The 16290-nt window shown below is 40.1% G+C and overlaps 1 protein-coding gene across 1 annotated transcript; it reads right to left on the bottom strand.

The window, feature by feature from the left end:
* Positions 1–5719: 5719 nt before the first annotated feature.
* Positions 5720–6318, bottom strand: LOC145058997 (histone H3.2). Its single transcript, XM_079006866.1, has one exon. The coding sequence runs from the start codon at positions 6238–6240 to the stop codon at positions 5830–5832; it is 411 nt and encodes a 136-aa protein (XP_078862992.1). The 5' UTR covers positions 6241–6318; the 3' UTR covers positions 5720–5829.
* Between the last annotated feature and the right edge of the window lie 9972 nt (positions 6319–16290).

Below are 16290 nucleotides of genomic sequence, written 5' to 3' on the forward strand. Positions count from 1 at the left end.
TTCTACCAGAATGGAAGCTTCTCTCAGTGAAGATTCAGGATCTACCTCCCCTCCTTGCACACTTCAACTTCTTCCTTCTTCTCCTAAGCTCTAAACCTTCTTCACAAAGCCAGGAACACTCTCAAGAACAAAATGGGGGCTAGGGTTTCACTCTACAACTCTCTGGAAGTGTTAGGGACAAAGGAGGCAAAGTCAGAGCGTTTAAATAGGGTGCAAACACCCGGATTAGGGTTTTTGCCCAAACAAGGTCTACTCGCCGAGTCCGGGGACCGACTCGCCGAGTCCAAAGCTTGGACCCCGCGCCTCATCCCGCTTCTACTCGGCGAGTTGGTCCTTCAACTCGCCGAGTCCAAGGCAAAAATGCAAGAAATAAGAATTATAATTACAAGGAATACGTACCGGGAACCAGGTGCTACAACAAACTATTCTAATTCTTTCAACAATATATGATTATACTGGTTACTTATCACCTGCAATTGTTAAACATTGATAGGGTAAGCGGTGACGCTTAGTGAGTTCAATAATAGATACAATATAATGTTATGTCATATATATATATATATATATATATATATATATATATATATATATATATATGTACTTCAATATGGCAGAAGCAAAGAGAATCAAGGAGCAACAAAGGCATATGTGAATCATGTGTTAAGCTTTCCATATCAATCAATGACTTGATTCAAAGGTATACAATCAATAAGACATAACAATTTCCATACTTGATATACATCAATAAAGCTTCGGCCCAAATGGCACAGGAGACATAAGATTTCTTATTAACATCTTGGTAGATTTCAGGCTTATAGCCTTGTCTAACCATTTGCGAATGCCATAGAATAGAAGTTATTCTCTTATGGAGACATGTTCTACATGGCCAGAGGCTACGTACCAGTACCAATGTGAATCTAAGTCCTTTCACTGATCACATGGTCAAAGGTATTACTTTTGCTATAAAAATAACGAATAAAATAACACGGGAAAATAACTCGGAATAATAACACTGAAAAGCACATAGCACATATAAAACATAACATACAATTATTCCTATATATTGAACTCACCTTGAATTAATCAGGGGTCAAAATAGTAATTTGGACAACGCTTCGGCTTTAAATATGACTTTCTATGTTGAAAACCGGGAGCTTAATTGAAAACCAGGCTCTGCGAAGGTAGGGCTTCAAAATCGAAAAGATAATTTTTTCGAGCTTCTTGGGAGCTTCGGGACGTGTTTTGGGTGTTAAAAATAATACCGGGGCTTCGGGGGAAGTGGAAATAGCTAAAATATGAAATTTGGGGTGAAAAAGTGACAAAAATTCAAACTTACCCGAAAAGTCTTGCAACCCCTATATATACTTGCGAGGTTCGGATCCGAGGCTGGAGGAGTCAGCAGCTGTGAAGGCCACGCGGCAGCAGGAGCTCGGTTCGGAGGCCAGACGTCGCGCATGCGAGGCGGCCATGTGCGAGGCTCGGAAGGGTGACACGGGGCGGAGTCAGCTGCGAGGCGCGCGTCGGGAGGCTACTGGTCGCGACATCGGACTAATCCGGAAGCGGCACGCGTCAGACATGAGAGGAACCGGTGATACGTGGCGCGCATGACTCATCGACGTCGGATACGTGGCTAATCGCGGTGCCGGCACTGTTCATGCGAAGTTTCTCGAAATTTGAGCCCAAATCTTCTAAAATCAATAACTTTCGCATACGAACTCCGTTTTTGACGTTCTTTATATGCACGCGTAGGTAAAATTACGCTCTACAACTTCCGTTCAGTCTTCGTTGGCTAATTTTGACTTTAATTTTAATATTATTATTTTTAACAGACCGGGACAGAAAAATCCGTTAAAAATTCATAACTTCTTCATTTGACATCCGTTTTTGTCAGACTTTTTACCGTTGTACTACTATTGACGACATCTTCGATTCTCATTTAGGTCGTGTCGGCTAAATATCGCTCGATCTTTATTTCGAGTTTTTTAGCTATATACTACTATTACGAAACTTAAAAAATCATAACTTCCTCATACGAAGTCAGATTTTGGCGTTCTTTTTATCGAACTTCTCGGTTTAACGAATACTACGACTTTCATTTAGATCACTAAGACTAAAAAAGTAGTTTATCAAAAACTCACTTTTTACGTCATTCGGCGTCGTGCCGGTTTTTTCGCGGATCTTCGATTGGTCATAACTTCTTCGTTATAACACGTTCCTTAGCGCTGCCCAAGGGAGCAATCAACCAACTTATTCCACCAAGGGTCAAACTTTCCAAAATTTCAAACAAACATAACTTCTTCGTTATAAGTCCATTTCTAACGAACTTTATATCTACGGAAAGGTAACGAGAAGCCTAAACTTCTATCAACTTTATTTTTCCTGCAACCCACTCGAACTCGGATCCAAAATTCATGAAAGGCCCGAACCAACGCCCTTACCGGCCCCCTTGGGATCTAAAGCACAACCTGAACCTTTTTATCACACAACTTACCTTATCCATATCCATAAAGGTCCCAACCCTTTCTCCTTTATAGCCTCAAAACCTTCTTATACCCGGATCACGACCCACGAGTCTTAAATCACAGAACGATCCAAAACAGGATGTTACAAACTTTCAAGATCTAAAATCTATGCACTTAAAGTGACCAAATGCTCATAACACCAAAAACTAGCTAGATCTAACAATTTCATTATCAAGATGCAAACTTTATACCTCTAGAAGAAAGATCGAGGTGGACAAAGTCTGGATATACAAGCTCCAATGCAACCAACACTTCTTCAATGAGTTCATTCTTCTCCAAGGCGCACCAATAAAACTCCACAACACCTAAAACACCTTCTTTTTGCTTATAAGGCTCAATCTAGGGTTAGGTTTCAAGAGAGGGTGTTAGAGAGGTGGAAGCTGAGAATGGAATGGGTTTGAGTAAATAAAGGAGCTTAAGTAGAGCTTAAACCTAACTTCAAATGGTCGTAACTTCTTCGTTCCAACTCCGTTTTCGACGTTCTTTATATCCACAAAAATGTATTGAAGGGCTCTACAATATTATATAAATATATTGGACTAAAAACTCATATTTCATGCAACAACCCGACCTATGACTTTTCTGGTTCTACCCTTCGGCCCAAAACACAATTCAAATGTTTAGATCTTATAACCACCATTGCCCTTTCCAAAAGGTCTAAAAATTACATCCTTAAGGCCCAAAGCTTTTACACAATCGACTTCCGACTCACAGTCTTGAAATAAGCAATGACGAGAAACAGGAAGTTAAACTTTAGTTTTAGATGATCACAATGTTCTTTTTTTGAGTAAATTACACGAATCGTCCCTAATGCAGTGTCAAAATGCACGTTTAGTACTCATTTTCAAAATTTAACTCTGGTCGTCACTTATACCGTAAAAAGGTGCACGTTTCGTCCCTAAAATTGTTTAAGATACTTAAAAGTCTATTTTACCCTTATCCATTTATTTTTGAATTGTTTATTTATTAATCACACTTAAAAAAGAAAAAAAATAACCCTCTCTTTTATCATCTACGGTCGCATTTCCAACCCATTTTACCCCTCTTTTTCATCTCTATTTTGAACCAGATCTCCAACAATCAACACCATAACCACCATAATCTTCATCATCAGTTCATCTTCAAGATAGGTTATCGGAGCCACCACCGGTGTCGTCGGAGCTATCGATTTTCTTAATCATTTCTCATTCTCTCTTTCTGCAAATCGAGTTTTAGAATAAGGGTATTACCCATTTGTTTTTTTGTTGTTTTTTTTTTTTTGTTAAAGTTGATTTTAGGACTCCATATGAATGGTTATTGTCAATGAAAATAATTAATATAAATGGATTTGTATCGTTAGGTATCAACCATATCATGTTCTCTATAAATGGAAAAGACGGGAAGAAACTAGATTTCATTAGTGGCACTAGTGAAGCTTTGATTTTCAAATTAAATAAGTGGAAGGGAAGGGATAGGGGTGTGAGAGGCGATGGGTCATGGGTCCCACTAAACTATAAATCATAATATTTCATTTTTTTAATTTATAAATAGTAAATAAATATTAAAAAGAATGAAAAAGAAATAGAAAATGTCAATATAGTAATTTTATGTCTATTTTTAACCAAATGAGGGAAACTCCGAATTAATTTTTAAAAATAAGGACTCAACGTGCATTTTGGTACCTGCTGCGAAAGACGATTCGTGTAATTTACTTTTTATTCAAATTAAAGCGTTTTTTTTCTTAATATTATCAATTCGTTTACTTTACTTTTTTTTCAAATTAAAGTGTTTTTTTCTTAATATTAATGGTCTATAGGACTGTTTGAACCGACTCAACCGGGAACCCGTCGGAGTACTAGTTTTAAGAAGCCCAATAATTGGTTGTTATTGAAGCGGTAAAAAAACAGACGGTTCGCAAAAAACCGATTTAAACCAGAGTTGTTCGCCGAAAAAACCCGGCGTAAATAATTATTATACAAGAGGCTTTTAAAAAACAAAATCCGACCTAGAAAAACCAATATGCGTTTTCTTTTGTTTAAGCTGAATCAATTTGCGTTTGTTATATATAAATCAATATAAGCCTATTTTTTCATTACACCCACCGATATGGGATAAAACACAACGCAAACTTGGATATTTTCTTTACTTTTTCTACTTTTCTTCTTGGCTCCTAAAACAAACACATATCATTGCTTCTCGTTCATTAATCAATACTTTCAATCAATTGTTAAATTTTAAAGAAATTAACTAAACAACTTTGATGCTTTTATACATGTATATAGTTATAATACTGTATATAGTCCGGTTTTTACAGTTTTCAGGACCGGTCCGACCGGTTGGACCAATTGAATGTCCGGTCCGATTTTCAAAACCTTGGTTTATAGCAATAAAAATTATGATTCAGGGTTAGGAAGTTATGATTCAACTCATTGTCAATATCAAGTTATAACATATATACTATATCCAAAACCTTGCGAACAAATTTCAATATGAGTATATTTTTATAGGATCTTTCCATTAAACCCGAACTCACATGATTTTACAAAACTTTAAACAATTTTAAATAAGATCTCAAATCTAATAACATGGCCTAAAATTAGTTGACAATAGGGAAATGAACGTGTTACTAACGTTTCCGGTAGTTCAAAAACCATAGTTTTTGGCTTTTTGCTACATTTTTGTAGATATGTTTCTCATGTTAGAAGAATTATGTTGAAAGACCTGGGGTGTTTGGCTTAGCTTTTCAAACCCCAAAAGTTCTTTTTGAAAAAGTTACAAAAAGTCAGGATTTCCTGACTTTTCCAAAAAGTTCTTTTTCCTTACGTAAAAACTTTAAAAGTAGCTTCTAAAAGTAAGTTTGTCAAACATCTTTTGTTTTTTTTTTTTTTTCTTTTTCAAAAAGGACTTTTGACTTTCAAAAAGCTAAGCCAAACACCCACTATTGTTTGAGTTTTTGTACACTCAAAGATAATGTGTTTTGTTTTATTGGGATATAAGGGTCTTCAACGAGACATAATGGCAAAGCAAAGCTACAAAATCATCATTACAAAGCTACCATGGCAACAATGAACCATATTCGCAGTCGCTAACAGTATACAAATTCTTAATAACAGTAATTTATTGTTATGAATATTTTTCCTGAGTCAATGTTTTCGATTAACAACTAAAATGGAAAATTTATCGAATTGGCAACACGGCAATGCAAATTAAGTAGGTAATTTATCATAACCAAGTTCGATTTTTCATTGGGTATAACCAGATAGAAACAAAACACATACATCAACAGCAAACTAATCATGATCTACATGCTAATTTTGGAAATCAAAGTCTATGCCCTCTCACCACGAATCCTACGAGCGAGCTGCATGTCCTTAGGCATGATGGTGACTCTTTTAGCATGAATCGCACACAGATTTGTGTCTTCAAAGAGCCCAACAAGGTAAGCTTCGGAAGCCTCCTGGAGAGCAGCCACGGCGGAGCTTTGGAAACGAAGATCGGTCTTGAAATCTTGAGCGATTTCCCTCACAAGTCTCTGGAATGGAAGTTTCCTGATCAAAAGTTCGGTGCTCTTCTGATACTTTCTGATCTCTCTCAGTGCGACTGTTCCAGGCCTGAATCTGTGTGGCTTCTTCACTCCGCCGGTGGCCGGAGCTGACTTCCTTGCCGCCTTGGTGGCCAACTGCTTCCTTGGAGCCTTTCCTCCGGTGGATTTCCTTGCAGTCTGCTTGGTACGAGCCATTGGAAGGTAGAAAAGAGCTTCGAGAGGAAAAGGATTTTTAAGGATTGTTGTTGAATAAACTGGCGATTTAGTTTAAGGGCATGTGAAGGTTTATATAATGCTCATGTCTGGGAGAGAAATAGCGGCAAATTTTCAAAAGCGTGAACGAAATTTAGGTTTCAATTTGGAGTGCGGAAAAACAATACAAGTTGGCAATCCGTGTGAGTTCCTTATCTAGGCCGTCGGATTATGCGGATGTGTGCTGACATTTGATTTTAGATATTTTGTCCCACTAATTTCCACTTTAAAAAAATCTTACCATCGTTTTTTTTTTGTTTTTTTTTCTAAAATTATATCTCATTTTACCGTATAGATAATCCTAATTGAAATTTAAAATATTTTCATTGGTTGAAAATGAAATTACATTGTTTTTCGAAAAAAACTAATTATAAGTAGCGCCGAAATCATCGGCTTTCTGCCCAACGCCACGGCCGTGGCCCTCTTATTTAAGGAGATTCCCGGATGTATAATGCCAGCATAGGCTCAGTCTAATTCACCATCCCGGGATTTAGTTCTGACTATAAATGCAACTCTCATGCTTGGATGGTTCTCGCTACTAAATAAATTTCTTCAGTTGAAGTAGCTCTTTCCTGAGATGTCTTTCAAGCTGAAGAAGTAAGGGCTTCTCCAGCGTAAGCAGGTTTAGGACCAAGGGCAGGGTCTAAGGCAGTATCGATCGAAGGTGCCCCTAGGGATATTATGGCTATTTCTTCTCGTTCAGCTTTTCCAATATCCGTTGTTTTAGGACTTGAACTAGATAGGGAAGTTGGCCTTTTATAAAATGGTCAACGGGGGTGTCTTATTAGCAACATTTTTTTATGTAATGGTATAACTTTTTTGTTTATTAAAATATTTGTTTATAGCTTTATGGAAAATTATTATGCAAGGTTTTGAACTACAGTGGTGACACATGGCGCAGTGTCTTCAATTTTCAAGGCTTTTGAAATTTTTGGACAAATATATAGTTATAGTGTTGGAATTTTTATAAAATTCATTTTTATGTGTTACTATTGAAATTTGGTCCAGTCTGACACCTTATTCCACCTCTCATGCTAACAATTAGAAGCATTGATCTTTACTCTGGTCGTCGAGTGCTCGTTCTTACTCCTAGTCTCGCAGCACCACTGAACTCTAACCGTACACAGCCCATGCGGGAATACCGTTATCTTGAACATCCGATGACCAACCACTTAAGCATCCAACACTCGCAACTGACTCCATTATCTTCATGCTACCAATCCTTTCCTAGCAACGGTAGTGCTTGAACTCCAAAGTTCTTCCATTGACAATTACCGACCATACATGGACATTGATAGAACCCCCTGAACGCTGACTTCACTGGAGAACTATCACTCCAATCCTGACCAAGTATCCTCTAAATAATACTCCTGCATAGATCCCGATAAAGATCATGTAACACCCCGTTTATAAAATAAATAAATAAATGTATAGAAGCCCTAAAATGAATAATAATTGAGCATGGCGTTAATTTTGAGGAGTTAAAGGTCATAATTATAGAAGGTGGGGGTTAAAATGTAAGTTGTGAGTTAGTTTCGTAAATAGTTATGAAGGAAAGGGCCCCGTGGTAATTATTATGAATTAATTTGAAAAGATTTGAAGGCTTAGGGGGTTGAATGGTAATTTCAGGACCTATTACGAAGAGATTCTTGAAGTCAGGGTCGAATTGGTAAATTATGGATTAGGTTTGAAATAAATTTGGAAGTGAGGGGCTATTAGTGTCATTATGGGATTAACTTTTGGGAGACCCAGGTATATATCCCTTACGGGAACCCTAACCCAACAAGGGTATCGGCCGCCACTCATGTCTTCAGCCGCCGGGTAGCATCCCCTTCAGTCGACACCACCTATTTCCACCACCCTCCGGTCACTCATGGCTGCCAATCGACCGCCGACTTCATGCCAATGTCGCTGCCACCATTGGAAGCTGCCGACAGTCAAGTTTTGCCATGACTTACGTCGCCGGCAAGGGCCGCAAACAACTATCAGATGTCGTCTTTCTTCTTCTAGTTTCCGTTGATGCCGTCGTCGTTTCCTACGGTGGTTCTCTGCTATATCTTGGGTGCCACCGCCACTGTGAGGGTTCACAGATCAACCATCGAGATGGTTGTAGCTATTTTGGAATGCTACCCTCCGTATCTCTCTTCTTTTCATTTTCGCCGCCTGCCACCGCAAGGGTGGAGGTGGTTAGATGTGTAACATCCCGTTTATGGATTAAATAGATATATAAGGGTTAATATGAATAGAAACCCTAAAATAAATAATAACATCGCCAGGTGTTGGCCTCGAGAATTTAATTGTCATGATTCTAGAAGTTTCGAGTTAAAAGTGTAAGATCCGGAGTGGTTTATAAATATCTATGAAGCCAGGGGTTGTTTGGCGAATTATTGGGACTTAATTTGGATAGATTTTTTGGGAAGCAAGGTCTAAATGGTAAATTCTGAATTTAATTTGTAAAGATTTATGAGGGCAGGGGCTATTAGGTAACTTTTGGTCTTGGTTTGAAGAAGATATGGTAAGGAGGGGCTAAATGTGATAAAAAGGAATGGGAGTTTGGGAAAGGAGCGGATCGAGTTGTGCTTTATTTCTCTCCCGTATATGCGACGCAACCTTAACCCTAAACTTTGTGATATCGGCCGCCACCACCATGGATTACATCTTCTACAACTTTCGTTTAGACTCCGTCGGCTAATTTTGACTTTACTTTTATTATTTATTTTTAATAGGCCGCGACAGAAAAAACTTCGTTATAAATTCATAACTTCTTCGTTTGACGTCCGTTCTCGCCTAACTTTTTATCGCTTCGACACCAACAACGAGACCTTCGATCCTCGTTTAGATTGCTTCGGCTAAAAACCGCTCGATCTCAAATCGAGTATTTCGGGCTGCACACCGCTAAGCCGAAACTTCGATAAATCATAACTTCCTCATACGAAGTCAGATTTGGGCGTTCTATATATAGACGGAAACCTCGTTTCAACTACTACAACATTATTCAAAGATATTAAGTTTATTTTACACTTAAATTTTGACGCTTATTTTTATTCTTAATTAATCAAACCACATAATTAAGCAATTAAGCACAAAACGCATAATACTCAAATAATACAATCTTATTATTTCAAAACGGGTTACAAAGGTTAACCTAGACTATTACATTGCTAAAAATGGCAAGCCCGAAAACACAGGCGTTACATTGGTGGGCCCATTGGGCTTGGATTATTTATGGACTGGATTGATGGACCATATTTAGACCTAATAATGTGAAAGTTGGTCTTAGATCCTAATGGGGTTATTTGTGGGTTTGGCTTAGTGATAGAATTCGGAGTGTAGCAGCAGCATTTATAGGATTTGTTTGCCATCCGAGGTGAGTCTTCTTACTATAGTTACATGTGTAGTGATTTGTGTGAGACCGGAGGGTCTTATTCGTGTTATTGACCAGAGGGTCTTACTTACACTGTTGACCGGAGGGTCTCAATATATTATTAACCGGAGGGTCTTGGTACATATAGACCAGAGGGTCTTAGTACATTATCGACCGGAGGGACTTATTTGTTTATTATGTGTTATGTGTTATCGTACATACTGTCTTTGTGACTTATGTTGTTATGGAACATGTGTATATATTGATCTTATGTGTTTATTAGAGTACTGTGATATCCTGCATTATGTCTATGTGAATTATGTTGTGTGTTTATTATGAGCTTACGGAGTTAGGACCGGAGGGTCCACAGTGTTAGGACCGGAGGGTCCACGGAGTTAGGACCGGAGGGTCCATTAGAGTTGTGGGACTGGAGGGTCCCACTGAGGCACATTGACCAGAGGGTCTTACAGAGTTATAGCCTCGAGTGGCTAAAGTGTATTTGTGGTATTTGGGGGAAATCACTAAGCTTCGTGCTTACCGTGTTATGTGTTATGTGTTTCAGGTACTTCTCAGGATCACGGGAAGGCGACGGCTCGATTGTACACACGAGATGAAGAGTTATGTTTTAGAGGATCCTGGATTATTAATCAAACAATCACAAATTGTGTTTTGTTAATTTGATAATTGGGGATTTTTGTGTAATGTATTATGAGAATTTTGTGATTTAACAATGAAAAATTTATATGAAAATTTACGGTGTTACAAGATGCATTCAGGCAGAGCACTCGTGTATGTTCCAGACTGATGCCCTTGGGAAACAATCGCCACCACCGTGAGGTGGTGGCTGTTATTGCGAAAGTCGCCACTGCCGCCGCCTCTCCGGGGTTCTGCCGCCGTCAAGCGCCACCAGGTCGTGGTCGTGTTACTTTTCCAAGAATAAGGGTGGGTGTGTGTTATTTCAGTGATGTATGATTGGGATTGTTTGATCAGAAAGCCGAGAATAGCCACTGCCACCACCGTGAGGTGGTGGTTGCTGCCAAGCACCGCCGCTGGCCACCATGGTGTGGTTATGTGTGTGTGATTAGTTAGTGTGTGTGTGATTAGTTTAGTGTATGTGTGTATGGTTAATTGAGATTAGCCTTGTAAAATGTAACTTGAATTTTGGATTAATGAAAATAATCAAAACCACCACCGTAAGGTGGTGGCCGCTGCCGTAAGCCGCCATAGACCACCACTACTCGAAGTGGTAGTGGATGGTGCCCCACTAGCAAACCCTAATGGGCTTAGAGATTGGTGTTAGGCCTATTGGGCCATGTTTGGGTGGAAGACCCTAATTGTTAGCATTTGGGCCTTCGACCTATTTTTGGGCCATTGGGATTAGATTGTGAATTAAGCCCAAACTATTCCAGGCCATTTATCTAGTAGAGTAAAGGACTTAATGGACTAAGTCCTTAATGAGCTAATTGAGAAAATCCTAATATTTGAGAAATTATCAGGACACATACGAGAATTATTTAATAAGTGAAATATTAAATAATAATCATTGGCAGGATTAATCTAAGCAATAATGGACTTAATGGATTAAGTCCTTAACGGATTAAGTCCTTAGTGGGATAAGCCCTTAATGGGTTAAGTGAGAAACACTTAACCCTAATTGTCATTTTATGTGAAACCCTAATTTTACTTGGGCTTTATGTTGGGCCATCCAAGAATGATTAAATGGACTAGAGTAATTAGTTGGGCTTTAGGGTAAGGCCCATATGAAGGATTGGGCCCAATTTGGAAAATTGGGCCATAGTTGGGGCCTAGATGGTTGTATGATATTGGGCCCCTAGAATGAGACATGTTGGACTGGATTGAACAACTGGTCCTTAAGGGAAGTCCATGTAGAGGTTTGGGCCCAATTTGGAAAATTGGGCCATATGTTGGGCTTTGATCCCAAGTTGACCTTAGACCTATGGATTGGGCCCTAGACTTGGGTAAGCCAAGCTAGGGGTAATGTAGTAATTATCCAAAGCATGTATTTATAGTTATGTGTTAGAACCCATTTATTAATTGGGTGTAATTTTGGTGTTGACAGTTCGAGAATCTGTCATCCAGCAGCTGGGGTTGAGTCTGTGGGACTTCAGCAGTGTGGGATTGTGTCTATGGGACTTCAGTAGTGTGAGGTGAGTCCTCTTCCAGTAGGAACGGGTCTAAGGCCACAATGTCGGCCCGTTTAGGTATTAGTAGTACCGGACTCTAGTCCAATGCCGGGCGGGGACCGATGCAGTGGTTTAGTTTACATGTTATATGTTATATGATATGTGGTTTAGCTTACATGTTAGATGTAAGTAGTTCTGGACTACAGTCTGATGCAATAGTTCAGTGTGCTTGATGTCTTTGTGATTCAAGTATGTCTTTGTGTTATGTGTTCCGGACTTTGGTCCGATGCAGTATGCAGTATATGTGTTATGTTAGTAGTTATGATTATGCTATGATATGTTCAGTCAGTTTTCGGACTTTGGTACGATGTAGAGGCCAAGGCCCTGGTTAGTTCCGGACTTCGGTCTGATGCAGTTTCTGGACTTTAGTCCGATGCAGAGGGCAAGGCCCTGGTTAGTTCCGGAATTCGGTCTGATGCAGAGGGCAAGGCCCTGGTTAGTTCCGGACTTCGGCTCGATAAAGTGGGCAAGGCCCAGTAGTTGCTTTATATGTTATTGTATGGTATGTGGTAGTTTGGGGGAGCTCACTAAGTTTCGTGCTTACAGTTTTCAGTTTTGGTTTTAGGTACTCAGTTTTCAAAAGAGGAGCTCTGGAAGATTGCAGTGCACACACCATTTGTTCAGCTTGGGATGTTTATACTCTGATATATTTGACAGTTGTTACGATATTTTGAGATACATAGTTTATGGTTCTTATATGACGTTGATGAATATGGCTTTATTACTGATTTAAAACGAAAATTTCAGACTGTATTTTTGGGATGTTACAAGTTGGTATCAGAGCCTTGGTTTGAGGGATTCGGGTGCACTCCCGAGTGTGTCTGAACTCAAACTAAGGAAGTGGTATAAAGTTTTCAAGAGAAAACCCATGGTTACAAAAGAATTTTGAGAAAAGAAAACAATTTTAGAAAAAGTATAAAGAAAAGAGTTTTAGAAAAAGCAAAAAGAGTTTTGAAAAGAGAAAATGGTGTGGTGCATGCAATCAGCCGAGCTCAAGTAAGTACTCCCAAATTACCCATACAAGTTTATGCTATGAGTATCAGTTTCAGTTTCAGTAGAACAACATGCTGGAATAGGACTAAGGATTTAGGAGGATGCTTTATGTGCATGTTATATGTGTCTCAGCTTTATGAGAATTGCATGCTAGTATTCAGTAGACAGTAGTAGGATAACCTGTTTAGGTTACGCCTGGTCATATGAGCTTCACATTGTATGGTAGTACAGATTAGTCAGTATGATAGCCAGAGTAGTAGATGTTTAATTATGTGTACTCGATGCTCGAATGATGCTTGCTTTGTGCTTTTAGGAGTCTTAGTTATCTTTCACTAAGTAGTAAACGAGTATGTTACGTTGCATATTGCAAGGACTAAATAATTTCAGAAGGTTAAGTCTAGCTCTATTTCGCAGCTCTTGTCTGAGTCCAACCGTTGTAGAGTAGGATCTCTCATTCAAAGAATTATCTGGTCCGAGTAATATGTAATAGTATTCGCGAACTAGTTAGGGGAAGAAACCAGGGACTTCTTATGTAGTTGATGGCGGAGAGTGGGTCAGAGATTTCCCTAGGGTAAGCCTAGGATGGTAGTGGTAGAGATCAGTAACAGTAGTAGTGACTTGGTGGAGTCAAGGCAGTTCTTGAGGAAAGTACGGATAGATGTGGAAGGTAGTATGGGCCCGTACTACTGAAAGCAGAGGATCTGTACTCGAATCAAGGAAGGCTGAGACGAATCCAGGAAACTAGTAGTGTGTGAGATTCCTCGAGTTTTGATGAGCATTGTGATGTTAGTGGTGGTATATTACCGAGTATACTGACGCTACGTGGTAGACCAGATGGTAGTTTTGGCGTCGACGTGGGATCAGGCTCGGAATCTAGAGCCGGGCAGATTGATGATCAAATGAGGGAGTTCATTTCATCTGAGAGTATGCGCAGTATCATTGATCAGACTCCTATGATCTTCGCTGTGATCAAGGAGAGCAGTTTAGAGATTTGTGTTGAGAGGCAGAATGCGTTCGCACTGAGATGGCAGTCATGATAAAGACCCGTATGTTGATGTTTCAGGATTTCAGAGTTTGTGAGGCTTCAGATTGACATGGGGGTTAGGGACCCCATTGTTAGCAGCGGATGGTTGGCAGATGTTGCCAACACTTTTCGTACCAGACGTTGTCTCGAAAGGAGACAAGATCTGACTTACTTCTTGTCTCCTGAGGGATAGAGCATGAGATTGATAGGAAGAGGTCGGTAGTGAGTTGTGTGATGATGCGGTTAATGTTAGGTCATGGGATGACTTTTAGACCAGATTCTGGGCAGAGTGTGCCCAGGAGATTGAGGCGCAGCAGTTGGCACAATGGTTGTTAGATCTCCACCAGACGACTGAGACCGTGGAAGGGATCCATGCCAAGACTCGAGAAAGAGCTTATATGGTACCACAGTATGCAATAGATGAGGAAATGAAGAAGGAAAGTTATCAGAACATACTGTAGAATGATAGCGGGGAGATCGTGAGTATCTAGGGGTGCAAGACCCTGAATGATATGACTTCTATAGAGCTTGAGAACGGGATATGGACTTCGAGCACATTGGTAAGAGGGAGCCATATCAGTTGCTTATATTGAAGGGTCTCGGGAGGAGACCCAAGATTTAGGATTAGCTTTTGAGAGGCCAGCAGGACCAGATTTGGTGCAGCACGTGCGGGAAACTACACGATGGAGTTTTCCATTCCAAGGGTGTGAGTAAGTGTTACTATGAGTTATTCTATGTTTGTGTCTGAATTATATTTTCAAGAGATGTCATATGCCAATTGCATGCCGAGAAGCATTAGTGAATAGTGATAGAGCAATTACCCAGATTACGGGATTGGGAAGATACAACGTCATCTTGGTTTATTCCAAGACTGAGGAGCAGCACGAGAAGCACCTGAGGGAGGTGCTAGAGACTTTGAGAAAGGAGATAATTTTCGCAAGGTTCTCCAATTGTGAGTTATGGTTGCGTAGGGTGCAATTTCTTGGGCACCTTGTCAATCAGAAGGGTATTCTAGTCGATCCGGCCGAGTTAGAGACCGTGATGCAGTGGGAGATTCCGAGGTCTCCAATTGAGATTCGGAACTTCCTGGGTCTAGCGGGATATTACCGGAGATTTATTCGGATTTTAGAAGTTGTGTGATCTTTTGGATTAGCTGGTGTAGAAACCCTAACACGGATAAGCATGAGTTCTAGTAGATGGTCATGGGTGGTGAGAAGGATTGGGAAATCTTCCAGTTTGGTATGTTGTAAGGCATTAGCCAAATCAAAGTGGGGGAGAATCACCCAAGGATTCAGAAGCGGGAGCAGTTTTGAGACTAGGATAAGTTTTGCATCCTTGTCTGAAAGGAAAATGGCCCATGTGGCTGTATGGTTCGAGGAGAGTGTGATATGGAAGTTCGGAAAAACTTCACGATAAGGAGATTGCGTTCCCGTAATGTTTACTAGTAAGCCTTAGGGAATCAGGTTGGGGATTCTAGACAGGACATGAGTACAACTAAGTGCAGGTCAAGCGCGTATTAGATCCAGCATAGATTGTGTTAGAGTGTTGTAAGTCTATGGGTGTAGCCGTAGCATTCACTAGCAGCCAGATAGTGTTAGAATGTTGTAAGTCTACGGGGGTATCCGTAGCGTTCACTAGCAACCAAATAGTGTTAGAGTGTTGTAAGTCTACGAGTGTAGCCATAGCGTTCACTAGCAGCCAGATAGTGATAGAGTGTTGTAAGTCTACGGGTGTAGCCGTAGCATTCACTAGTAACCAGATAGTGTTAGATTGTTGTAAGTCTGTGGGTGTAGCCATAGCATTCACGAGCAGCCAGACAGTGATAGAGTGTGGTGATTCTGCGGGTATAGCCGTAGTATTCACTAGGTTGTTAGATAGCGTGAGTGCGTTGTTAGGACGCGGAAAGAATAGTAGTACCCACCATTTCAGGTATAGCAGTAAGGACATGGAAATCCATGGATTGGATTTCGGAATTTTCCCGACGGATTAGACCTGGTTAAGCCAGTGATAAGATTGTATAAGCGTCACTACAGAGATGAGAGCAAGGAAGCAGTGGACTGCTTAAGGTCATTTATGAAATGAGGCTACAATTGGTCATGTAGCAATCGCGTTTAGCTGTGGGTTGGTAACCTCAAGATTCGACGTGTGGAACCGATCAGTTAGATCAGAAGGCCGCTAGGGCCACAGTGACAAGATAACTAGTAGTTGTTTGTTTCAGAGAAGGATTTCGTTCAGAGGTTGTGTGAGGCGACTAAGTAGGGAGTCCTTGGGGCTCCACAGTCAGACGAGAAACCGGTATTTCAGATGGATGACGAATGAATTGAGACAGGAAGATCTCGAGAGATGTTGGAAAGCAGCCATGTAGCAACATCTGTTTTAGGCAGTTCAGTGTTCAGACAGTTTAGTGT

Source organism: Lactuca serriola, chromosome 6 (genome assembly GCF_051521515.1).
Source record: "Lactuca serriola cultivar US96UC23 chromosome 6, Lser_US96UC23_V15, whole genome shotgun sequence".
NCBI classification, from domain to species: domain Eukaryota; kingdom Viridiplantae; phylum Streptophyta; class Magnoliopsida; order Asterales; family Asteraceae; genus Lactuca; species Lactuca serriola.

Excerpts from the sequence above, each read along its gene's own strand:
- LOC145058997 (XM_079006866.1), bottom strand. The coding sequence starts at position 6,240 with ATGGCTCGTACCAAGCAGACTGCAAGGAAATCCACCGGAGGAAAGGCT.